Here is a 25658-nt window from a genome sequence, read left to right as displayed (position 1 = left end):
AGCAAAATATTTGGCTTTCAAATAAAGCTTACAAAGTAACCAGAGCTGAGAAATGATGCCAGTGTTGGAATAGCAGCACAAACTGCAGCTGCAGTGCCTCTAAGTGAAGGCTGCTGAAGGCTGGCTGCAACACAAGCCCATCTCCAAAGACTCCGTCTTAACATGAGCAACTTCACAGCTTTGAAAAGGACGTTTCCAACCTGATGGAAAATAATAGTTTAGTCCTCATCCACCTGGATGCTGTGGTTAGGGGCGTGGTCCGTATGCATTGACATGTCCCTGACGCTGACCACTGTGTGCTAGGCCTGCATTTTGTTTGAAGACCACCAGGTGGCGATAACAAAAACCCCTTCTAGTCCTGTAGAAGTCTTTGGGAAGTCTTGGCTTCTGTCTTGGACTCTGTAAACACTTTGCTGCTGAGTTTATGGGTTCATTCACTTTTTCCAGTCATATTGAATATTCTCCATATTATCCATGATGTGCTTGTTGGCTAACGTGTTGCCTATCACAAGTCATCAGCCAATGAGCGAGAGGTCTGACAGTCAGACCCGAGCCTCCTTGTCACGTGTGGTTTTGGGAAACCGAGATGGGAATGGTAATGATGCTAACGGTAAAAACCAAATAATGATGTCACTGTAGCTAGTCTGTGGTTCAAACCAGTCGGTGTCTGTGCTTTTATCATCAGTTGGCCTGTTCAAAGAAGAAATGCTGCAGCGCAGTGGTGAACACGCCCCTCTCCTAAACCTTTTCCTGAGATGTAGCGGTACATGTCCACTTATCCGGGAAAGGAAATTCCAGACAGCTGATTCAGTTTATCTAGCCTCAGTGTTTTCATTGGGAGAAACCTGTATTACTCATCCGTGGACATCTTTGTCTCCGCTGACTGCACGCCCACACAGTCCACATGGTGAACAGGGAGGAATGCTGGTTTGAGCGAGGAGTCAACCGAACCGAGGAGGGGGTCTAAGAGTAAATCTATACTATCTCACAATGCTGTGATTGCAGTCACCCCCAGGTCTCTGTGAATAGTAATCATAGCCATTAGTGGTTATGGCAGTTTGTGTGTCAATGCCTGTTACACGGCCGGGAAAACCTGCAGTCAGCTGAGACTGAAGAGCTCACCTGGATGATGAAAGGTTCCTCCTGCTGAAGTCGTTGCCTCCAGATGAACTGAATCAGTGTTGGGTTTTTTTGAAGTACTGAATTAATGATTCTGTTTTGAGCTGAACTTGGTTTCATTAATTGCACTAAATGATTCTGACGTGCACTAAAAACTACATTAACACCCAAAAACACACTTCACTCAGCACGTGTGTGCTGTAGTGTGTTTCATGCTTCATTGATTCCTTTACCTGCTGCAGTTTAAAAATTTCAGCAGAGAAAAAAACATTAAAAAATAGTTTAATTAACTTTAAAAAAAAAACAAATTAATGAGAAAAAATATTAAATGTTATATCTCAGTGCTTTTGTTTCCTTTGCTGTTCAGAATTAAAACAACTCCATATTTATTCCTGCACATTACCAAAGGGAAGATGGATGGCGTTGGCTTTGTCAGGTTCATACAGATGAAGACACGTAAAGTGCACACGCAGACACAGAATGCATTAATACTAATTTATCATACCGGCTGTGGTAGCATTTTCAGGGAACACTTAGCCTGATTGGTCATTCAATAATTAGTAATATCACTAATAGTTTGCTCTTTTTATCCGCTTTTAGCAATTATTAGATTGGACCATGAACGCTAAACGCTTGCAGGCCATTTGTTAAAAGCATAGTTATTCAAGGATTATCCATCAGTGATTCAAAATGGAAAATCTGCTTCTTTATTCTACACGTTTTGCAGAACCATTAATGCTCCAAGTATTGATTAAGCTGTCCAATTCTGACAGACTAATATATTCATTTTTCCCTGCAGTAGGCCTCAACATATTTCAAATAAATCTTTGTCATTGAATAAATATATCTTTCATTTCTTATCAAGCTTTAGATCTTTCAATCATTATTTTTAATAAACTTTTACTTTGCGTCCAATTAAACTGTCCGTCTTTGTGGGAATGTCTCACATTTTCTTATAATTATTAATTCCTCTGTGGGCTGTGATTTACTGACACTGCTGAATTTGCAGCTTTGTTAATACTTCTAACCTCTAAAAACTAAATGAACTTTTATTGTTAATGTTTCAAAAAAACCTGATTATCATCATGAAAGTGAGCTAATTCCTTCAAATAAGAGCAGCGACTCCAGTTTCCAAACTGCAAGAGGTTCAGTGTCTGTAAGTAGAAGAAGTGTTCAGAGGAACGCGCTGGTGTCAGTGTGAATAATGAGAAACATTTATTCGTTCAGATTCATTTACTTGTTTTAAATTAGCCTCTGATAAGTAACATACATTGGTGGCCTTTTGTAATTAATATTTTGCTCTTCCAAAGAGACACAGAGTGAGAGAGGCTGTTACTACACACATTTATTAAATGAGACATACAATTAAGCACCAGAGGCTTTGCAGTTAATATACGAGTGACTGTTATGACAGGAGGTTACTATAATTAATGTTACCTGTCATCCTGTTTCTAATTAAGCTCACGTGACGGCATCGACAGCCAGGCCAGACTAATTGATTTGCGAGCCGCCAAACCGCAAACATATGTTTGCTATCTGTCATTCTGCGGCGAACGTGACCTTGCCTTCCTCGTCTTGTCGCGTCACCCGTCGTCTCTGACTTTACGTGTATTTCGTGACTCGCCCCGACTTTCCTCTTCCTTGCTCTTCCTCTCCCTGGTCTCATTTGTCTTCCTCTCAGCCTCTCTTCGTTCCATCTATTCCTCTCTCTGTCTCTGACAGGTGGAGTAGGTCATGTGGCAGTATTGGGGGGACTGAGGTCAGAGGTTAAAGGTCATATGAGTCCATTAGTGTCTACCACTAACGGAGAGACTTATTGACCTGCGTGTGTTTGTCTCCATATGCTCAGACAAGCATGCTCTCCAAGGTCTGATGTCCCCCTGTGATATTCACCAATATTCATATGTGAGTTTGGGTCATTCTTACAAATAATAATAAACATTTCATATAAAAATAAATCTTCAGTTCTTTGCAAGTGTAGTTTGAGTAGTTTTAGAAGTCTAAATTCTAAAAACATATTAAAATAATGAACGAAAAGTCTGTCACTAAAGACTGACTGATAATATATCCAAATGTCCAAAAGTATTACGCTTCACAAAAAATGGGATTTTGTGGATTATGAATTATGAAGTTTAAACATCTACTCTGAGGAGAAATCGACCAGTTACATTGTTTAGTTGATCCTGTTCCTGCGAGAGCTCCTTTCCACCAGCACTGACCGAAGCCCAGCCAGGTCTGCCGAGGTGCGTTTCCCAGTCTGATGATGAGACAGCTTTACAGGCAGAAGCAGTCGGGTCAGTCCTGTTGGCTGACAGACCTGTGGCTTTATGCAAACTTTACACTATGGTATAATAAATGTGATTCACACTTGCGTTTACCTTCTTCTAACAGGATCGGCTTCATATATGAATTGTTATTTGTTCACTTCACTCATTTCTTTATTCTAAACTCTGAATTTTAGACAGTTTAAATCAAAATACATAAACTTCCTTGGCTTAGTCACTCATTACACTTTTATTTAAACCGTAATTACTTAATTTGTCCACATGTCTACAGTATACATGCTCTGTGTCTGTTCTCTGCAGGCAGCTGGTCCCACTGTGGAGAGGCCAGCAGGGGTGGAGCGGCCAGCCAAACACCCCTTCAGTGGAAGGTCAGTGTGTATTTGTGTGTGTGTGACTGACTTCTGAACTAATTGCTCACCTTGATAAACATGTAAAATATATTTTAAAGAAGTGTGGTCATGAAGCTGGTTGGAGCAGAGATGGAATAATGACTCGCAGAGAGCAGCAAAGATGGTGGTGGAGCGACTGGAGGCTGCTGTTGTTTTGATTTGGTGCTTTGTAAATAAAGTTGAATTGAACTGAAAAAAGAAGAAAAAGCCTGTTAATGCCCAGGTGTGTCTCTGGATGGCTGCCGGGTGCTGAGGCTGCAGTTGAGGATAGTTCTTGTTTGTGTGCATGTTTGTCTACATTTGTGTTTACTTCTGTTTATGTGTGTACTTCTGCCCTACTTTCCCTTCATTAAAGCTGTATTCTAATCCAGATCAAGGCCTTCGCAGATGCAGTGCAAAAAGCTCCATCATTAGCTCACTACAAAAGATTGCCAAAACAGGGTCAGGGTCACAAACAGAAACGCAGAAACACACTCAGTGAATGCACACGGTCACGCAGAGACCGCCACACTCACATGGGCTGAAAATAAACAGCTACAAACATGCTTGCATCTTTTTTTTTTTTTTACTTTCACAGGCAGACACACATGCAAACACTAATGAGTGCAGTAATTAAGTGTTCAGGGTGTGCAGTGCCCTGTGCCTCCTTTGGGCCTTTAGGCATGTGTGCACATGTGCTTGTTTTGGTAGTGAGGAGGGCAGGCTGCCACATTATAACACAGGGAGAAACAGTCCACAGCATACGCAGTAATCTGTAAAGTACTGCAAATCTGTGCAGGAGTGCTGACGGTGAGGCTTTAGCCAGGTGTGTTTCTGTGGTCAAGCCCTGCATTAAGCTCCTCCCTCTACAGAAGCCTGTACTGTGAGATGGTTTACATTTACACCGGAGCAGATTAGCACGATACCGTACCCTGCACTCTTGGCTTGCTCTGGGGCAGGTTACCTTACACCCATCAGTCGAGAGTGACCAATCGATTTTCTGGAAGACGGTGTCAGATTCCCAGAAAACTTTTAGGGAGCTTGTGAAGGTTCATCTGTCCCTGACGAACACCAGTAAGAAATGCAGATTCTAAGCTGCAGCTTTCTACATTGTTTTCTCTCTTTTGGCTGAATACAATTTAAAAGCAATTTCATTGTTCCATAAGCTTTAACACAGAAATATCCTGAGAACAGGCTACCTGAGCCTCGTCCTCGTTGACCTTATATCAAATTTGCAAGTAAGCCTCCTTCCCAGTTTGAATTATGTTGTATATTTGCGCTCAGGCTGTTCTACACCACTGGGATTGCAGCTAAGAGAATATGGCAGTGAGTGTCTTTATGAAAAACTGGAGCCACCGCTCATTTATTCATATTTCAGTAGGAAAATGGGAAATGGATGCTGCAATTTATTGAAACGTGCAAACATAAATAGTTTAAGGATTGTAAGAAAAACCAGAGTTGGTACAATTCTAACAAAGTTGTAAGTCGGTAAATGGTGTGAAGCCTCTGAGGCAACCTGTCGTCTGATTTTACTGCTTCAATAATGTTGAGCTCCGAGCTCTGGGAGGCCCGATCCGTGATAACGTGTTTCTGTCCAGGAATGCTTTTAGTGCATGTTTCAGCATGTTTGGGATCGTGCTGAAAAGTAACGTCATTGCCACCCTTTGGTGCCATTTTAGCCGCTTAGTCAAAGGAAAAGTTCTAAAATGAAAAGATTCACGACAAAAATGAAGATTCTGTGTGGAACTGTAGCACCAGCCTGTTTCTCTGTTAAAGTTCCTGTTTCATAACAATGTCGTCCTCTGATTAAAATCTAACAGGTAAACAACTTTATCTAGTTTTCTAACTTCCTGTGAATTGGCAGCTGAGGCTGAGAGATGAAGGACGTTTAAAGAAAGCCCAACATTGTTGTGGTTGATGATTCATCCCTCGAATACTGATAGTGATACTTACATTTTGCCACAGCTCGCTGTTTCTTCACGTATTTTTTGTGTGATTTATTTAGTGACGGTCACAGATACGAGAAATTCAGAGCTTTCTGTCGCAGCGCAGACTTCTTGTGGGCTGACGAGGCGTTCACTGCCACAACTATTCCAGAACAATCCTGCATGGCGTTGTTGAAAAGATTGCTTTGCCTAACAAAGTCCCACAGTAACTGCCTGATAATCGTGCCGTTACCTGAAAGAACTGTTTCACTCTCCTCGGCTTGTCCATTAGTTGCCGTGGCACGAATGAAAACGAGTAACTGTGCGCTTCGTTTCCTCGTTCTCTCGATTCGATCCGAACGTGTCAGACGGATTCAAACGCGTCTTTCTGTTAACGCTCGTGAAAGTGCCCACACACCCAAACAGACTGACTAATATAAAAACCAAGACAGTGAATGAGTCAGCGGCTGTTACAAAGCGATCCGTGTGCAGCGCTGACCTCCGCTAATGTAAAGTTTATTACCGAGTGCAGTTAACACTCAGTTAGGACAACATGTAGTTAACCTGTAAAGGAGAATTATGAATGTGTTGGAAGAATAATGTGCCACCTTAGCCTCTGCTTTTAAGGCTGTGCACACGCAGGAATTAGATCACACACACGTAGACGACACGGAAGCAGCCTCCGTGACAGATGTGGGCAGTACCTGCTCTTTTTTTCCCGGCCTTTCTATGGCGTCCTCATTAAATCATGACTTACTATAACGCACAACTTTGCCTCCTGAATTAATGGACGGGCAAACTAAATGGGAACAACCTGAGTCTGATTACCTCTTGTGACACTTTGCCGTTCAGCGCAGTAAATATAACAGTTAATATTTAAGACACCCGCTGAGATTTGTTTTATTTTCTCTGTAACGTTTTTTTCTCACACCAACCATCTCATCTGTGAGTAATGTAGACGTGATGTAATGGTTTCCGTGGTCGCTGGGGAAACGATCCTTGAAATTGCAAAAAAGTCCAAAATGAGAGGAGCGCAGCCATAAATACTGGAGCAGAGAGGCATACGTTAGAGGAACACGTGCGTCCCTGTGACAGAGTATGAGTTTTGTGCGCCGTGTGTGTTTTTGTGCGTGTTGTCGTCCTCCCGGAGTGTGTTTGCGTGCGAGCATTCGTGCACCTTTAAATGTGAAGCTACACCTATAAATACGGTTATGGCTCATCATAATTTTTACCGCGCTGCGTGCACACCAGAAAACTCATTACGTTTGAATCAAAATGTCCTTTTTATACAGGGAAACAGATTTACTGTAAATTGGTTTATTGAAATAGCATTTCAGCTATATTATGTTTCTTTGTGAATAAGGCAGGCAGAGTATCGGAGGTGTTTTAGAAGCTATACGAGCTGAAGAGGTAAGTAGGCTTCACCGAGTGCAGAAAACTAACTGGAAGTAAGAGGTTTAGCCTTGCTTTACCAGCGTATGAATATGTATTTGGGGACCGAACACTTCCATTCGTTGCCAGTGAATTTTACTCTGCTGGTGTTTTGATACTAATCTGCTTATTTAGTCTCTGCCTGCAGTTCAGGGGAGAAAAGTTTGAACCGAGATTGCGGCGTTGATTATTCTTATTACCGAGGGTCCTTTTATGACGCGCTGTTGTGACCTTCTTAGTCATAAGGAAAATGGAAATGATGCAGGGATAAAGAACTGGATATAAAGCCATCGTGTCTACATTTAAGTATCAGTTATATCATATTTCTTTTAGGATATTGGGATTCCTGACTGTAAGAAACCTGTTATGTTGTGAACTGAGAAAAGAAGGACAAGCTTCATATAACTGGGGGTTAAATTACACCCTCACCCTGTCACCCAGGTGTCATGTAGGCTGCAGGGAGTTACTTTGTAATGTTGGCTGTAAAATTACAAAATCTTTCTCATCCTTTAGGAACTATTTCAGTTTTCTTTGTAGCCCAAAATGGTCGAGGAGTTAATGTGAAGCGCACACGGGAACATCTTTGTCTGTGTTCATAGTACGCTATGAATGCTTTATGCTGCCATACACCAAATATCCTGGTACACTGCTTATAAAGCTTATCTACTGCAAAAGCATTCAAATTACATAAAATAGTGCCGACTGATGATTTCAGTACAACTTAAGAGTTACCGGTTCTGTCAGTAGTTAGCGAACACAAAGTAATGTATTTGAAAGCATTCCTGAATCATCCAGCTAAGAAAAACTGAGGAAAACACTTGGAGTGATGAAAGTAACGTCCAGATGAACAGACGTAGCTTTCTGGGATAAACTAATGTACGACTTATTAGCTGTAAGTGGTGTCGTCATCCTCTGTACTCAGACACGATGGCACCAAACAGGCTCTAAAAAACGTTTAAATCTAACTTCACAGGCAGTTTTAAAGCTGCGATGCTTTTTAGAGTAGGGCTCCATGGTCTAAATTAGGGCGAACACATGCAGCGTTTCACCTTTCAGCTCTTTTGCAACCCCGGCTATCGCCATCTGGTGGAACTCGCAGAGAATGCAGCTTTAAGAACAGAAAAAAATAAGAAACTTGGATTTTACGAGCTACAATGACCTTTGAAAGATGTTTGCTCAAATCAAACCAAAGTTAATCAAATGAAAACTACATTTAAAATGTAGTACTACTATTTATTATTGCTACTGTCAGGGCCGGAGTGGCTGTACTGCAAAGATTGTCTCCAATCCTGAAACTGCAACATCTGGGCACAAGTCTTTGCTCCCTCTAGACGAGCCCTGAATAATGTGGTTTTGATGTAACGATGCCAGGAAAGAGTAAATGTGTCTCCATAGGTTTATAAATGCGTTTAATATGATTCACAAGCATAAACCCAGATTTATAAATAATGTAAATGTGTGTATATTCTGTTTTTCAGCCCACCCACAAATACAGAGAAATTTGAACATCTAAAACTATAATAATTAAAGTTAAAATTTATAATCTACAGACAATATTCTGAATTTCCGCTTCACAGACTTGTTCACTTTTGAAAAGCTTCCCGTGCACGTGTCTGAAAATATTTGAGACGTTCGTTCGGCTCACTTACAGTTTGTTAAATACGCGTGCGCAAAGTTTCCTCGACATGCACAGATCGCATCGTGTGTGCATGTGACGTTTTGAGAGTCTTCCTGAATCCGTGCTCGTGCAGATAAACAACTGTAGGCTGGATTCAACTGCTAGAGGAAAACTGGGACATCTCAGCTTCCTGTGGAGTCCCCTTTCCTCAAAGACAACAGGCGCTTTTTTCCTAGATAAACAGAAAAGCTCATCACGCCTCGACTAGAAGACTCACGCTTACCAGTTACAGATGCCTGGATCTAGTTGTTCCACGTCACGTACAATATATCTACATTCAGAGATTAATCAGCATAATATTAGTGTTCGTCTGTCTGCTGTTTCCCCAGCAGAAGAGCATCCAGCATGTAGCAGCGGCTTATTTAAACCATATATGAACTTTCATAGGCGTTTTACATGTGTGTGCACAGGAAGCTCTTTGAAAATGAAATGATCACATTTGTGAAGTTTGTGTAAAAATGACCAGTATTTATTCCACACCACACTGCTCTGTGAGCAGCTGACATAACCGGGATTTGGGGCTGCTTTGCTTCCTCTGAGCCTGGACTCGTGTTTATGAAACAGCAGTGAGTTCAAAATTGTATCTTTCTGTTTTTGCGAGAAAACGCCAGGGCAGCGGTTCATGACCTGAAGCGTAGACATCCGTGTTTTAGATGAGATTCTTCAGTGTGACCTTTTAAAACAAACCAGGAATAACGATGAAGGAGACGTCTGATATTCCTCCTCATCGATAGACCCAGAAAAAGTCTGATAAAGGTTGATTCCCTTCATACTCCTGCACCAGTTGTAGGGTTTTCCTCCCAAAGGTAACGTGTCTGTGTAGGTAATCCAGGTGAAACCTCTTCAGCAGCCGTCGCTTTGCTTTCCAAGCACGTTCGATCTGATCGAGGTTGTTACTGTGACAAACTCATGTTTATTGCACTTTGCTCTTATGCATTAAATACTATCTCTGCTACTTTTGTTTGTGAAGGCTCTCATTTATTTTATACTTTGAGTTCTTGTGTATTTTCTCACACTTATCTGTAGTATTTTTGTGTATTTTCACTGCCTTGCATTTACTCTGGCGCTCTGCGCTTGAAAGACTGGCTTTGAGGGGAAAAAGGAGGGAGAGAGAGAGCAGAATAAATAAGAAGAGGGATGAGACGAGAGGGAGGAATGCATAGAGAGGAAGAGAGCGCTTTGGTAATGCACATCCTCTGTTTTTGTTATTTCTCCTCTGTGTCTGTCTTTCATAGCGAGGATCAGTGAAGTGGCAGGTGGATAAAGGGAACACCTGCTCTCTTCATCTCTCTTTCGCTCCCCTCTCTTTGCTTTTTGCCTCTTTTTTTTCTGTCTCTTGTTCTCTCGTCGCGCTCCCTCTCTCCTTTCTCGAGTCTCACCCATTTTGTCTCTCCCTTTCACCCCGACTTCATTTTTTGCATTGATGCAGCCTGTCAAACATCTCACAGAAGAAAAAACGAGAAAGGAAATGCAAATGGATCTGAAGTGTTTGTGTGCGTCGGTGTGTTTGTGTGTGCGTGCCTGTGTTGTAGTTAGTGTTAGAGATCAGAAGCGCAGCAGCAGGAAGGATAGAGGGAGGGGTGGATGTTATTTTCCCTCTTGTATTAATTCTTTTCATTAGCCCTGTCTGATTAATTCAGTGCCTCCTCCCGCCTTCATTTCATTTTACTTCTAGACCTTGGTTGCTCGCTACTTTCTTTTCTCCTTTGTCCCTGTTTTTCTCCTGTTATACATCAGTGTTACTTTTCCTTCCTCTTCCTCTTCCTTTCTCCTTTCATGCCGTGTTCAGACTGATTCTGTGATGTGAGAAGGGCGGTATCGGTTGCTTTCTGTGACCAAGGCTGAAAAATCTCAGTAAGTGTTTGTTTTAAATAAAGTTAAGTTTATTATTGTGATCACTAATGCAGGAAAACATCTCAACTTTACATTGTCATTCATAACACCAACGCAAATCTACTCAGCCAATCACATGACAGCAACTCAGTGCATTCAGGCATGCAGACATGGTTAAATCAAAAAACTACTCTGAGCCTCTCTGAGCACACAAAACCTCAGAGCAGTGTTTCCAGCACCTCGTTAAATCTGTGCCACGATGATCAAACCGGCTGACGCGTGTAACGCAGTTCAAAGTGTACCTAATGAAGTGGCAGGGGCACGTATGCTGATGAACTGTCCTCTAATGCTCAAAATTTCAGTCATCATAATGACATATACTCCTGCACCGTTCCCCATACTAAGTCTAACACCCTCCTGGGTGAAGGCCGTCAGTGGGGTCCTCCAACGTCCTTGGTCCTGGCTTTACTCTCATGATCTCAGTTTTATCTTTGTGGATGTTCAGTCGTACAGCTGCTTGTGCGCTTGTCTTCTCTTGCGTTTGCTGGTGGTTGCAAGATAGTAACGACAAATCTTCAAAAATAATTGTAAAAAAAAACTGAAATCCAGGTGTTCCAGCTGTGTCCACTTCACTCCGCTTCTTCTTCCTTCTGTGATTTTCTTCTTTAACCCGTCAATCACTCACAGGATTGGGAATGGTGATAGCAGGCATGCTTGTCTCACCCCAGTCTGGATCTTAAACTCATTAGGAAGTTAACCGACTTCATTGGTACTACAAGGTTCCCTGTGCACACCATCCAAAGCCTTTTCATAATCCACAAAGTTGACTTACGCTCGAGTTCAGCTCAGTTGACTGTTCAAGGATGATGCGCAGGGTGGCAGTCGGGTCAAGACAGGATCTGTTTCTTCTAACTGTACATGAAGTAATCTTTACTGTAAGCTTGAAAAGGCACACTCCATTAATGCTGACTGCATTTATTTCAGGATCCAGAGATGTGACTGGTTTAGATGGGATATGTTATCCTTCCAGTTGATTCCATGGGCCTGTCTCATTTGGATCAGCCACAAAAATGTCCAGGAGTCACCCTAATCACATGTAATCATATGTCATTATACGGTCATACGACCGGTCATACCAGAGCTTATGACCATGTCATGACCTCTGGTATGACCAGTCGCGGTCTGGGACAGCAGCTGTGGTAGCACCAACCCCATCACTTTACATTTCCTTATTAACATACAACACAATGGTGTGCTTCAACAACACATGGAGAAATGGTATGTGTGTAATGACAGTTTCCAGTGTGATCCAGTCAGTTTTCCGGTTACACACTGAGAGCATGCTCTAAATCTTTAAACACCACTCTGTGTCCTTGCCTCTGTCTTTCTTCCCCAGTCTCACTTCCTGTTGTCTGGATTAAACTCAAATCTGCTGAGTAGCGATGAGGCAGCATTAGCTTTCTGTGTGTGTGTGTGTGTGTGTGTCTGAGACAAGGAGAGAGGGAGAACTTGTTTCTACACTTTGCATCTTTCCCTGTTGCCATCCAGCATCATCAGTAACCCTCTCTGGAGTTTATCAGCATCTGTACTGCTATCAGTTGATGGGGGGGTGGGGGGTTTACGAATGGATGGATGGTCTAGAGAGAGAGGGAGACAAAACGAACAGATAGTCAGAGACGGAGAGGGGAGGGCAGAACAAAAGCACAAAACCAAGTTCAGACAAACTGGCTTCTAAAAACACGCACACATGCACGCATGGAGCAGAGAGAAGGTCAGGAGAGGATTAATGGCTGTGCGCTGATAGATAAACTAATCAAACAAACAAAGACTTCAGCACACACATGCATTAAAACACAGGCAGAATGTAAAGCAGATACATACTTGAATAATCGAAGCTAGACAGAGACACTGAGAGACTGAAAGCAAGTCAGAAATCCTCAGAGAAGGATGCCACATAAAAGTTGTGACAGGCGTGCGCACACAGCAGCAATCTGCACTTTTATTGACTTTGATTAGAGTGTTGGCATCGCCTCCTCTGCGGCCTGGGTTTGCAGACATGGATTAAGTCCTCGACAAAAAGTATTTTTAGCTCAGTGAACGGATCCATGGAAAATGACGTTTCAATCTTGGATAGCGCTTCTCCAAACTTTTCCTCCCCAGACCGGCACAGGTTTTTGTTCTGGTGGTACCACATGTGTGTGAGGGCTGCCCTGCTGTTTTCTCTCTGTCTGCACATTTAACATTTAATCCTTTTATTTTGTGTCATGCCTGATGATTAACCTTGGATACTTTTTAAGGCACATCTAAGCTTTTTATCTTGATTTCTGTTCTCTCAGGACTTTCCTGATTCTCTCGTCTCGTGCAACAACTGAAGTAGTTCAGTTGTTCCTGTCGCTGTGCTACGTCAAAGCTACCCTTCCTTTCAGAGTAACTGAACTTGTATTATTTTGTTTTCTTCCTCTCTGTATGTGTGTGTTCACTGTGTGTGCACAGCCTGACCAGAATGGTGGAGATCCTAGGAGAGGACAGCCCTCTGGGAATCCACGTGGTTCCCTACTGCTCGTCGCTCAGCGGACGGTGAGTTGCGCTCACAACACACATCCTTCTATTTAAACCCTAATTCTCTACTTTAACCCCCAGAGACACTGTCAGATTACCATAGAAAGCATATACTAAAGTCATCCCGTCATAATCCTGTTATTTGCTGCGCTGCACTACATAAACACCCAGAGATGCTCCCACAGTGGGGAAAAGAAGAAAAGGAAGACATGAGTGCACAGCTATGCAGGGCTCTACTTTGGGTGTGGGACAGTCGGGCAGTGGATGGGGATTTCCTCACGGAGAGCAGGATAACTTTTTATGACTGTTCTCATGACTCACCTGACCTCACCAGTCTCCTGCTTGAATTCCTCGTTCTCTGTTTTTCCCCATCATGCGCTCCACGGTGTTTTTTCCTTTCTCACACACTCATCTCTTTGTTACCTTTTAACCTAGTTTCAGCATTTTTCATCATCAAACGCTGTATTTTGTTCAAGTTAAGGACCCGGAGTACTGAACTGTTGCCATTTTCTTACATATTACCATTTCACTCTCAGTTTGTAAGTTTGAAGGTGTTTATATCGTCTAATACAGATAACGTTAAGATGTCCTGACATTGTTACTACTGTGTTTAAAGTCATTCAAGGAGCCGAGGTAAGCAGGCAGTCTTTGCAGCAGCGACTAAATAAACAACATGCAGTGCTGCTCTCTTCGATTTTGGGATCACATCCCACATTTTCATAGAAGACACAATGCTGAGTGAGAGAAGAATCACCTGTGATGAGTCGTAATGCACCGCGATGCACAGAATCAGGCGGACATAGAAGCATGCATTTAAACTACATCATCACAGTCAAGCGCAGACTAAATCATGATTGTACGCTGATCTTATGACTTGTTTGTGAGAAACAGGATTTGTTTCTGTATAAAACTCCAGTTGTTATCGTTGCTGTGCTTCACTGATGTGCTGCGATATAGCCAAGCATCTCCTCTTCGGCCTGATCTCGAGTCTTTGCAACTTTGCAAACCTAAACCATGCTGGCGTGTTGCGTGCTTTCTCCTGGCGACCCTTCTAAACGCCACACTTGTCTTTTCCTAATTATGCTGTGATGAACTTTCGTGTTTAACATGCTAACTGAGGCCTGTCGAGTCTGAGATGGAGCTGTTGGGTTTTTTGCGATGTCTCTGAGAACAGCACAGTCTGACCTCGGGGTGGATTTTCAGGGATGCTCAGCCCTCTGAACGTTAGCATCTTTCTTGAATATCTACCACTTCTCACTGCAGAATGATGAATAATCAAATTATTTGGAAATGACATTATAACCCTTGGCAGACTCGTGGGCAGCAGCAGCTGCATCTATAAGCTCATTGCTTACATCTTTCCTCCCTGGCATCGTGTTGGCACGTGCTTCAAAGCTCCAGACCAGCAAACTTCTGTTTTTATAGAGGTGCTCACACTTGCTGATGATCAGTTACCCTCTTCATTCCTTTGGAAGTAGTCAGGGTGTTTTCACAGGACCACAGGGAGTCTTGTGAAAACTTTCTTTTTCACAGGACTGTAAGTTATAGTAGAAACCCACAGTGGAGCTTGGAGATAAAATGACCATAACTGTGGTAAAGTAAACCATATGGAGACTCGTCTGTCTGCATGCAAGAAGTTCTGTGCGTTTGTGAACCTGTGCATGGAAAACGTCCTTTAATCTCTCGCTCTGTTCTTGCATGTTCTCCGTCAGGGCTCTTGGTCTGTATATCCGTGGAGTGGAGGAAGAGAGCCGCTCCAGAAAGGACGGCCTGTTTCAGGAAGACGAGTGCATCGTGAAAATCAACGACACCGATCTCATGGACAAGACCTTCAGCCAGTGAGTACAGCTCTATTAGAATAAATGCACGGCCGTAGAATAAAATAAACACAGCGTATCGTGTTACAGTTAATGTCCACGTTGTGTACGGACCAAGAAAGAACTGCTTTACGTTTAGGAGCTGCTGTTTCTTCTGTGAGTTTTGGTTAATGGAGCAATATAATCGCACTTAACTTTAAAAGTAGGTTTGGATACATTAAAATTACATTAATTTGTGGTATTGTTACCAAGTTAGTGAAAAAACTAAACTAAAGTATAAACCTGTCTTCCCCTGCTGTCTCACCTTCTGTGAGGTAGCACTGCAAATCCAAAGAAATGCAGAAAAACACTTGGCAGATGTTTAGCTGCTTCTGGATTAATCTGTGTGTGTGTGTGTGTGTGTGTGTGTGTGTGTGTGTGTGTGTGTGTGTGTGTGTGTGTGTGTGTATAAAGGAAAGATTTGTTCAACCTTGGAGATCAAATGTTGGAGTTTGCTCACGGTGCCCCTGAAGCCTGAACAGGGCTACATAAACACGAGTGTTTAGAGATGTAATGTGATTACAGAGCATTAAAATGATAAAAGACACCCGTAAAAACAATTGCCACAGATTACAGGCACAGATGCGGATATTATATTGATTGCACCACATTACACTGTGTATTCAGTCCACACAACAGTTCCTGTCCAGTGTTCACTGTGGTAATGAGATTACGCGTGAGGTATTTTATGCTGTACTGTAGGTAAATGGATTATCACCGCTGAGGTTTGTACCTATTGTTCAAAGACAGGTGTGTAGCCCCCTGTGCACTCGCTGACACACAAACACACACACGGACAGTTTTTCTCCTGTATTACACCCTTAATCTTACATGTGATATATCGTCAGTCTGCATTAACAAAGTTGAATGGACTGTATTACACACACATACACACACATACACACACATACACACACATGCTCTCTCAGTATTGTTCCGTCATGGCAGGTGTGATATTGTGATATGCAGCTTGATCCTGCAAAAGTGGGCCACAGAAAGTCCACTGATCCCCCTGAAAGCTATGTCTACACACACACACACACACACACACACACACACACACACACACACACACACACACACACACGTTTTCATATCTTAGTGAGGACATCTCATTGACACAATGCTTTCCCTAGCCCCTTACCTGAACCCTAACCTTCAAAACTGAATACCTAATCCTAACCCTCAGCCTAAACCCAACCATAACCCGATTGTAATCCTGACACTAAAACCACATTTTGAGCCTCAAAAATGTCTTCAAACTCGTGAGGACCAGTGTTTTGTCCCCATAAGTATAATAGCATGCCAATTTGCTGTCCTCACAAACATGTCTAAACATGTGTACACACACACACACACACACACACACACACACACACACACACACACACACACACGCAGCTATCATATCCACTGCCATTGCCCTGTGGTGGCGCCCTGCGCCCATTAGCCCACACATCCACTCACTTCCTGTATCGTACACCGTGCAGATGTTGGCCTTTGGATTTACATTTGTAATAATAATATAAAAGCATAGATTTCCATGAACCGCCAGCAGGCATGAGGGCTACAAAGGTCTACTTTTATGGTCATATTTGCTAATATTAGAGACTTTAATAATTAGTATGATTCAATATTACAATACTCCCTCTGAATGAGTGAACTGACATGTTCAGCTCTCCTGGATGTCCTGTGAAGTCTCTGTGAGTTTTCTCTGTGATTTTGCATCCTGGCAGATATGATGCTCAGTCAGTTTGCCGTGAATGTGTATTACACATGTATGTATTCACAGAGGGGGACTCTAACGTGGTGTGGGCCTGCCCTACTCTCACATTAGTTATCAGATTTAACAAGATGCTGGAAGCCTCCTTTGAGATGTTGGTCTATATTGAAATTATGCGGCTTTATCAGCTGAGCACTTGCGCTGCAGAGCTCCTGATATCAGATATGGTTAGCAGTAACCAGTGTAACCAGTTTGACAGTACTGCTTCTTTGTGACATGCTGAAAGTGTCCATTAGTAGACGGCAATAAGAAATCCGTGTGGTCAGCAAAAATATCCATAAAGGCTTTTAATTGGTACCATGATTGATTTGATATTAGTGCCCAAGATGTTCCAATAAAACATTCTCAGCACGGAGACCCCCACCATCAGCTGTGACTGTGGAGTCCAAGTTTTCATGCTGTTGTTGCCAAATCTGACTTTATCAGTGGAAACTGAGCTTCTTCACACCAGATTTAGTGACGTTTGCTCCCTGCACTCAGGAGCAGACTCGCAGTGATGGAGGACAAAGCACTGACCCTGTAACAGCAATGATATTCACTCAACGACGGGACGAGAAAGGAGCCGGGCGTGGTCATCGTGCTGTGCTTTCTGAGACGTTGGTCTGCTGAGCACAGCTGCACAGAGCGGTTTCTCTGATGTTAGCAGCAGCCAGTCTCACGGCTGCGTCTGATGTTGCTCGTAAAAAAAGGTGTTCCCAGATGTTTTTAGAAAAAAAACATCAAACTGTGGTTTTAATTTTCAACAACAGAGCAAAAATAATATTTCCTCAGAGCCCAGCACAGGAAGACAACATATCATAGACACATTCCCACTAACACATCTTTAGCGTGGACGTGTCGGGAAGTCCAGTGGGAAGTGTTTTAATGTTACTGTGGGAGATCCACTGAAGTTGTACATTTCTGCAGGCACAGAATGTCAGAACGCTGATGTTTGTTTTGGATTGAAGTATTTGGAAGACCAAAGAGTAAAGGCACCGAAATCAGTCGCAGCTTTTACGATTTTCTGCGGTTCTCAGAGGAGTGATGAACCGTGTTTGTGCAGTTTGGGGCAGGACCAACGGCAGTGTGGGAGACGGTGACACACGCTCCCCACTCAGGACATAAAGGTGGCGGCCTTAAGTCTGGAAAGACGACTGGGTGTGAAATGAGATCCCAGGAAACCCCGTCAGCCGTTCACATTTTAATTTCCTAATTTTGATCTTTATTGTTCTATAAACCGAGCCTCTGGCTGTGACAATCTAAGCACTGCTGTCCCAGATTGGATGTTTTCATAGTAAGATAACTAAATAAATAAGAACGCAGGTGTTTCAGTGAGTGTACTCCATGATGGCTGACTCTTTATTGATTTATCGATTGAGTCTTCTACGTGGAAACTCCCCCACCTGAGTGGATCTTTAAGTAGTTAAAAAATCATTATAATTCCATACGTGATTTATTAGGTTCCACACAGGACTTTCTAAACATAGTGTCTGGTTACGGTTATTTCTAATCATTATAATGCGCTCGTAATCTGGGAGGGAAACGATACGTGTGTAACCCAATAAAATGCTAATAAACTGGATTTGCTCTGTCAGTTATCTGAGGAGAATAATGGTGTGTACTGCAGCTTCTGACACAACCGTTCCCCTAACGTACTTATTGGGATCTGATGTAGACGAATCCCCTGCAAAATGATGTTTTTTTATAGATCATGAGATTATGATGGCCTTCTGCACAGGTGTCATGGCTCGGTGTTGTCTCCTGTCTTACTCCTGAGAAAAACATTAAGAGATGCACAGAACAGCCAGCAGTAAGCAGTGGCACATTGTAAAATGTGCGGATGTTATATTTCAGGTTAGGTTATAATGTCTTTATGTCAGAATTAACCTTTGCACACAGAAATATAAAATCTGCCATTAGTTTAAACTCCTGTTTAGCTGATTATACATCAGCTTTCTTTGCTTACTTGTCAGAGCAGCACCAGCCAGTCTTAGAAATGAAAGTTAGTCTTTTAAGATGAATGATCCTATTGCAAAAATCAGATATCCCATTTATATTAATTACCAATTAATTGACATTTTTTGTCATTCATAATCATATTTATACCATGTGTCTTTTTGTATTTTTCTCCTGATTGAGTTATCTACCCTTCAGTAATTAGTTTTTGTGTCAGAGATGGATAACTGCTCTTCCTGTGTAATTGTGATTAATGACATGATTCCTTTTAATGTTCAGCGTGTGCCACTTGTTGTGCACGTAATGTGCTACAAACTTTGAAGTAAAACTTTCTCCTCGTTTTCGTCCTCTCAGATCTCAGGATGTGTTCCGTCAGGCGATGCGTTCCCCGGTTGTACGCCTGGAAGTCGTGCCTTCTTTCAACAGAGAGCGCTATGAGAAGAGTCTGATTGGTCAGCTGTTTGGCAATAATACCGGTCCCACCGGCAGCCCCCGAAACACCAAAGAGCCTCCGCCCCCTGTCAAAGCCAAACCTGTGTTTAAACCCTCGGAGAATTCAGCCGTGCGGCTGGCGGAAGAGACGGCCGGCCTCGAGCCGGGTTTCAGTGTAAGTTCCTCTGCTGCACATCCACAGACTGACACAGACTTTGCATCTGTCGTGCACGCTTTGTAAAAAGTTTGCAGTTTTAATGATTAATGTGTGCACAGGCAAACACAATACAGCCCGGGCTTGAGCTTCGGTCTCCTCACCTTTCCTTCTAGAGCGAGTGCTAACTTCTCTCCAGCCTCCTCCTTAAAGACAGACCATATTTCCCATGGTCTGTTATTTCGAGTGCTAAATATACTATTTTTTATTTTTGGGTTGCTTTAAATTCTTTAGATGCTGTAATTGTAGAAACGGGTTCAAACCTTGTGTTATTTTGACCTCCTTCCTACAACGATCAAGTCCTAAAACACAAACGGATGCAACTTTGTCGTCAGCATCACCATGGTGACATGGCTGACATTTAAAACAGCTGGCATTGCGGCAGCAGTTTCTTAGCAGCAGCTGATTATCTTTTCCTGTCATGCAGATGTGATGGACTGTTCCCCAGACTCGCACGCGTCCGTACGCAGACTTTATCGATACTGTTTTTTCCCCAGCACGTTTAGATCTTTTTCTCACCTGTTTGATGTTTAACATCTTAAATTTAAAGCAGCTTCTATGAGCTGCTTTTACGGCGACTCCAAGGTGACCAGTGTGTGTTAGACTTTGCTGTAACAGATATATTGTTTAATAAATGCCACACTCTTATTTGGGGTTTTGAAATGTGAAACAATGAATTTACTGCTGCTTGTTTTTCAAATAGACCCCAAAGGGGAAAAGTGAGAGCCCCCTCCTGAAGAAAAGCCCCGCCCTCTCTAGCTTGATGGCCAATAAGAGAGGAGGACGAAGACTAAGGATCGATTTAAAGAAAGGTGCGACACACCTGTGTACAGAACGAGCCTCACTCATCATTTTTCTGTGAATATGACTTTTTGTAGCTCTTCAGGAGTCGTGTGTGCTCTCAGTTTGAGGTTCAGGTAAAATTAGACGAGAGTCTCTTTTAGGGTTTTTTTCTGTGACTCTGGATTTTTATTAATCAGCGTCTGTAATATTTCTTCATGTCTCTACAGATGTTCTCTCTCCATAAAAAGTTTCCTTTTTCACTGTTTTCTGGCTTAGAGTCCTTCCTCTCACCCTTCCTCTCTCCGTCTTCCCGAGGCTCTCTCTTCAGGGTCTATTAAGTCTTTATTGATCTGTTCATTTCTGCTGATATGAATTCATACTGGCCCAAACTGCTGACTTAGCGCTGCTAAAGAGACTAGACTTAATGAGGTCTATAAAGCGCTCAACCAGTCCCTGCGTCTGTGTGTGGCCTTTTTGTCCACGCATGCATGTGTATGAATGCTTTCGTGCACATTTTGTGCACATGTTTTTCACTGATTAGTGTTTTAATATTCATCACCCCCGTTTCCGGAACATTCACTCTTTGTTTCCACTTTGTTTCACTCATTCCTCTCTTACCTCTCGTGCCCTTTTCTCATCTCTCCCTCATTTTCCACAAACCTTAAAGCCACACACACACATGCATGCACGCATGCAATCTCTTAAGGCTTTGAATTATCACACTTATAGTATGTAGTCAGGAGCTGAGTCAACAACACTGTTTGAGCTTTCAAGAGTGGTTTAGGTCCTGTGTGTGTGTGTGTGTGTGTGTGTGTGTGTGTGTGTGTGTGTGTAGGAAGGCTATAGTGTAAAATTTGTACTCTCAGTCTCGGAGAATAAAAATAGAGAAGCAAGGGCAGCTACACAGGATATTTGTGTCAGGATAGGCCAAGAGCTGTTACTTGTGGCTACTCGCTATAATTCACCTCTTCATTCATTTGTGTGTGTGTGCGTGTGTGTGTGTGTGTGTGTGTGTGTGTGTGTAGGTCCAGAAGGTCTTGGATTTACTGTAGTGACCAGAGATTCTTCGGTGCACGGTCCCGGTCCGATTCTAGTGAAAAACATTCTGCCCCGCGGGGCTGCGGTGAAAGATGGACGTCTTCAGTCTGGAGACCGCATACTCGAGGTGCAGCACAGTCTGAGCCAGAATAAGAAAACACGATGAGGAGGAGGAGGATGGGGACGATGGTGGCGGTGTCTTGACTCTGTGTGTGCGTTTGTAGGTAAACGGTGTGGATATCACAGGCGTGGGCCAGGAGGAGCTGGTGTGCATGCTGCGCAGCACGCGGCAGGGCGAGAGCGTGTCTCTGGTGGTCCTCCGGCAGGAAGACATGTTCCTACCCCGAGAAATGGTAAGAGCCAGTCACAGTGAAAGACGTGCTCAGAGGGGCGCTGTCCGGCTTTTTATTAACGATTTTGTTTTCATAATGTTGTTTTTGGTCCGATCAACAGACTTGCCCGGATGATGCGTGACCTAAAAGATGATACACTTCCTGTTCAGTGATATTGCCTTTCCTTTTTTTTTTTTTTTACTCAACTAAGCAGTCATGTGACCGAGTGTTTCAGATAACGTCATCATGACGACTCGGCTGAGGCCGTCGTGAAGCAGATATTATTCAGATTATCGGGTCTTTCCTTCCAGTCTTCCTCTGCTGCATTGTTTGTGCTGAATTTCATCACTGCCTTTAACAATAAAGACGTCTTTAAACCACTTTGATTCTATTTTTCCATCTTTTTCTGACGTTGCATGATTAGCTGTTTTGCTCATAATCACAACTGTTGCTCTTTTCGTCTTTGCTGTCTCCTGATGGTTTTTTAGGATATTTGCTCTTCGACACCGTGACTCGTTTTATAAATGTTTTGTTATTTTGTTCCCTTCTGCTTTCATCCTGGTTGTGCTGCACACCTGTGGCTCTGTCACAGATGGTGATAACTATCATTTTTACTGCACAGAGATCACATTTTTCATTTGGTCACATTTGCTTTTGTCTCCGGTCCGCCCGTCTCACAACGCCGCTTCATTTTTCCTACGTCTTCTTCCTTTTCATGTTGCTTTTTATGCCTTTCTCCCTCTTGTGTCTCTTTCCACTCGCGTCGACTGATGTTTCCTCAACAGCTGCCGGGAAGTTCCACGTACAGACGTGAGCTTGTGACCCTGAGCCCCATAGGAAACTCTGTTTGTGCAGACAGGAAGCGGGGCGATGTGTTTGTGCGTGCACATGTGATCACTCGCCATGTACGCATGTCTGAACTCCATGACAGTCTGCCAGGGATACCTCTCTGAGATGTGTGCCTGAATGTCTGCACTTGTCATCCTGTTGCGTGTCCACTCAGAATCGCTCTACTGCTCGATAATAATATACTGCAAAAAAACCAGACGTGAACCGGTTTAAGGTGGAGTGCGTCATTGTTTTTATGTTCTCCTTTATGTTGTGTTGGTGTAAAAAACAACAACAACATGTTCAGCTGCACTTACTGAGGGTCTGCCTGTGCTGTATTCATGCAAAGGAGAAAAACTCATGAAGCGGAGAAACCTGAGAAACACACTGCACTTTAACACCGATCGAGTTATTTAGTCCAAAGCGTGAGTGCACGCTCAGGTGGGACGACACGTGTGATTTCCATATACCCGAGTTCACCGATCAGACACAACATCCTGACCGTCGACAGGTGAAGTGGTTAGGATAACCAGTCCTGAGGTCATACTGGCCATTTCAAGTCAGGCTGAGTCAACAGCAGTGTGAGGTGTTTGACTTGGCCTCCTCGTTCCCCAGATCTCAGTCCAGTCGAGCGGCCGTGGGATGTTCTGGACAAACCCCTGGATGGGTCAGAGCAGGTGGTCATAGTGATATGCTTCCCTGGACAGAAAATGGAGATGAATGCTGATAAACCTGTGAAATCGATTTGAAATCACACATCAGAACCAAAACGTCTGGCTGCTTGAACTGAAGATGGAAATAATACATTTACCCTGATAGTCTTTCCTGTGAGTTAAGCTTCAAGTCTCACCTGCTCAGGAAACTAAACTCCCATTGGTCCTGCTTGTTCCTTCACACACTCACTCAGCACAAACACCAAAGTGTTGTCCTTCTGCACCGATGCCCCACAGTGTCCCATAGGCCAAGTATTGTTCTCTGAATTCTGTTTTTGGAGAGAAGCATAACCAGGCTCGATTCAGGGGCACCTCTTTATTTCATTGTGTTGTTAATGAAGGTTCAGACCATTTATGACTGAACTGACTTCTTATGACCTGTTAAAGAAGTAAATAACCACAAAGCACATCTTTAAATGGACAAAGGAGCAAAAAAGATAAATGCTTACGAGCTATTGATTATATAAAATGGACTGCACTGTAACGTTTACACCTTCATCACTGTAGAGGGAAGTGAAGCCTCATATTTGTCACAATGTTTGATTTAGTCTGCCCAGCACGTCTTATTAGATCCCTGCTTTACTGTGAGAACCGGGAACTGTTTCAGTAGTTGATGCTAAATTAAGGGAATAAGATGATATCAAATGATATCAAAGCAACAAAGGACAGATGTGGTGTTAAAACCAGCAGAGTGTTAAACAGACAAACATTAAACAGATCTGTGATGAATGTGTTTAACAGATATGTGAATAAACAGAAACGTGTGAGTTTGTTTGGACTGCTGACACAGAAACTGGGACACGCTTTCACTTTTGCTCATTTTGGCCTGTGTGGGTGTGGTTTCGTCCTTTTGAATGTGCAGTATTTCAGAGCTTCTCCTCTGCCTCCCTCTCCTTTCTCCCCTCCAATGTCTCTCTGTCTCCTTCACTTGTCCTGTCAGGCCGTCCGCCCCACTAGAATTCACCTCTGTCTAATTAACAGCTGGTGGTATTTATTCAGCAGTCACAACACTTTTCAAGAGCAGCAAATACAGTTACAGTTTTGCATAATGGAGCTGTGAACACACTCCTTGATTGAAATTTTAATGTGCTGAAGTGTAGAACAGCGTGTGCTTATGCGGGCGAGGGATTTCAGGGCGGTGGTAGTCATCAAGCGCCGCTGTCTCAGCGGTGAGAGTTTTTAAAAGGGACCAGTGCTTTTAAAGTGCCCGTCTCTGTGTTTAATTAGTGCATTGTACAGTGTGACAGAGTGGATGGTTTACAGGCCGGGTCAGAAAGGTAGCGGCAGAATTACAGATCATTTAGAAATATCATCAGAAGATCAAAGTTCATATTAACGACGGGGTTGATGCTGATGGGGAAAAAACAGAGTTACAGTAGAGAAACAAAACCCCCCAAAAATTATTTCAGAAGTTAATAAAAAAAATAATAAAAACAATTAATAAAATAAATAATAATTAAAAAAAAATATGTGCAACAATAAATAAATAAATGAATACAAAATAAAATAAATAAATAATAAAATAAATAATAATTAAAATAAATACGTTTAAAAAATTGTGTGCAAAAAATAAAACAATTAATGCAAAATAAAATAGTTAATAAATAATAAATAAAAAATGTGTGCAAAAACATTTAAAAATTGATTACAAAAAATTAAATAAATAATTAATTAAAAGAAAAAAAGAAATTGTGTAAAAAAAAAAAGAAAAAAGAAAAAAATTGCACAGTGTGACAGAGTGGATGGTTTACAGGCCGGGTCAGAAAGGTAGCGGCAGAATTACAGATCATTTAGAAATATCATCACAAGATCAAAGTTCATATTAAAGACGGGGTTGATGCTGATGGGGAAACGTGTAGTTCAGTCGAGCTTTTTGTCTGTAAGTGTAGCAGCAGTGTTTGTTTCATGCTTTCTGCACTTTAGATCACTTTTCTGTGGCTGGTGATATAAATGCTGCATATAGACACGGCGTGTTTTCCACTGCGGTTACATTTTTATCACCTCAACAACAAAAACCCCTAAAACAGTGAAATTCTAATAATATTATCGCGCCTCATTAACCGAACGATCGTCCCACTTTGCTGGAGAGTTATTTTACTTAAGCAGCATTCGCACAGCTCCGCAAGCTTCGACTCGCCGTGGCCGAGGACGGCGTTGCTGACCCTCACCAGTGCACTGAAACAGAAGCCTCGTACACCTGTAAGTGCATCAGCTGGAGCCACTTTTCCTCATTTTTGGAATATAGTTAACAAAATAACTGCTCAAAGAATCAAGAATCTATGAACGTGGTGTTTTTGTTACAATCGTAATCATTTTTTTATCTGTTGCTCTGCTCTGGTAACACTTTCGAGTACTGCTCGCAACTAAGAGTGTAATTCTCCTGTAATTAAATGGAGTTTAAAGATATATTATTTGAAATTACAATGTAATTATATTTGCCTACAAATGCTTAAAGGCAGGAGCACCAGAATAAGAAACAATGGAATAATTGTGTGAAAATTTATGGTAAAACCAAGCAGCATTTCCCATCTTACAGGGTAAGTGTG

The 25658-nt window shown here is 42.5% G+C and overlaps 1 protein-coding gene across 4 annotated transcripts in view; it reads left to right on the top strand.

Moving 5' to 3' along the window:
• The window catches only part of LOC146691359 (partitioning defective 3 homolog B-like), a 217381-nt gene that overhangs the window by 66293 nt on the left and 125430 nt on the right, over window positions 1-25658 (top strand). For all 4 annotated transcript variants that reach the window (XM_085434748.1, XM_085434747.1, XM_085434746.1 and 1 more), the window contains exons 5-11: window positions 3705-3772; window positions 13133-13216; window positions 14911-15036; window positions 19127-19379; window positions 20122-20230; window positions 21227-21366; window positions 21464-21592. In XM_085434748.1, the coding sequence (XP_085290874.1) occupies window positions 3705-3772; window positions 13133-13216; window positions 14911-15036; window positions 19127-19379; window positions 20122-20230; window positions 21227-21366; window positions 21464-21592 (909 nt within the window). The remainder of the gene's footprint in view (window positions 1-3704; window positions 3773-13132; window positions 13217-14910; window positions 15037-19126; window positions 19380-20121; window positions 20231-21226; window positions 21367-21463; window positions 21593-25658) is intronic.

This window comes from Copadichromis virginalis, linkage group LG16, assembly GCF_057382275.1.
Source record: "Copadichromis virginalis isolate Kocher_CV1m ecotype Utaka linkage group LG16, C_Virginalis_male_GT1.1, whole genome shotgun sequence".
Classification (NCBI taxonomy): domain Eukaryota; kingdom Metazoa; phylum Chordata; class Actinopteri; order Cichliformes; family Cichlidae; genus Copadichromis; species Copadichromis virginalis.
Note: the sequence above shows the minus strand (reverse complement) of the source record. Positions and strands in the feature narration are given on the sequence as shown.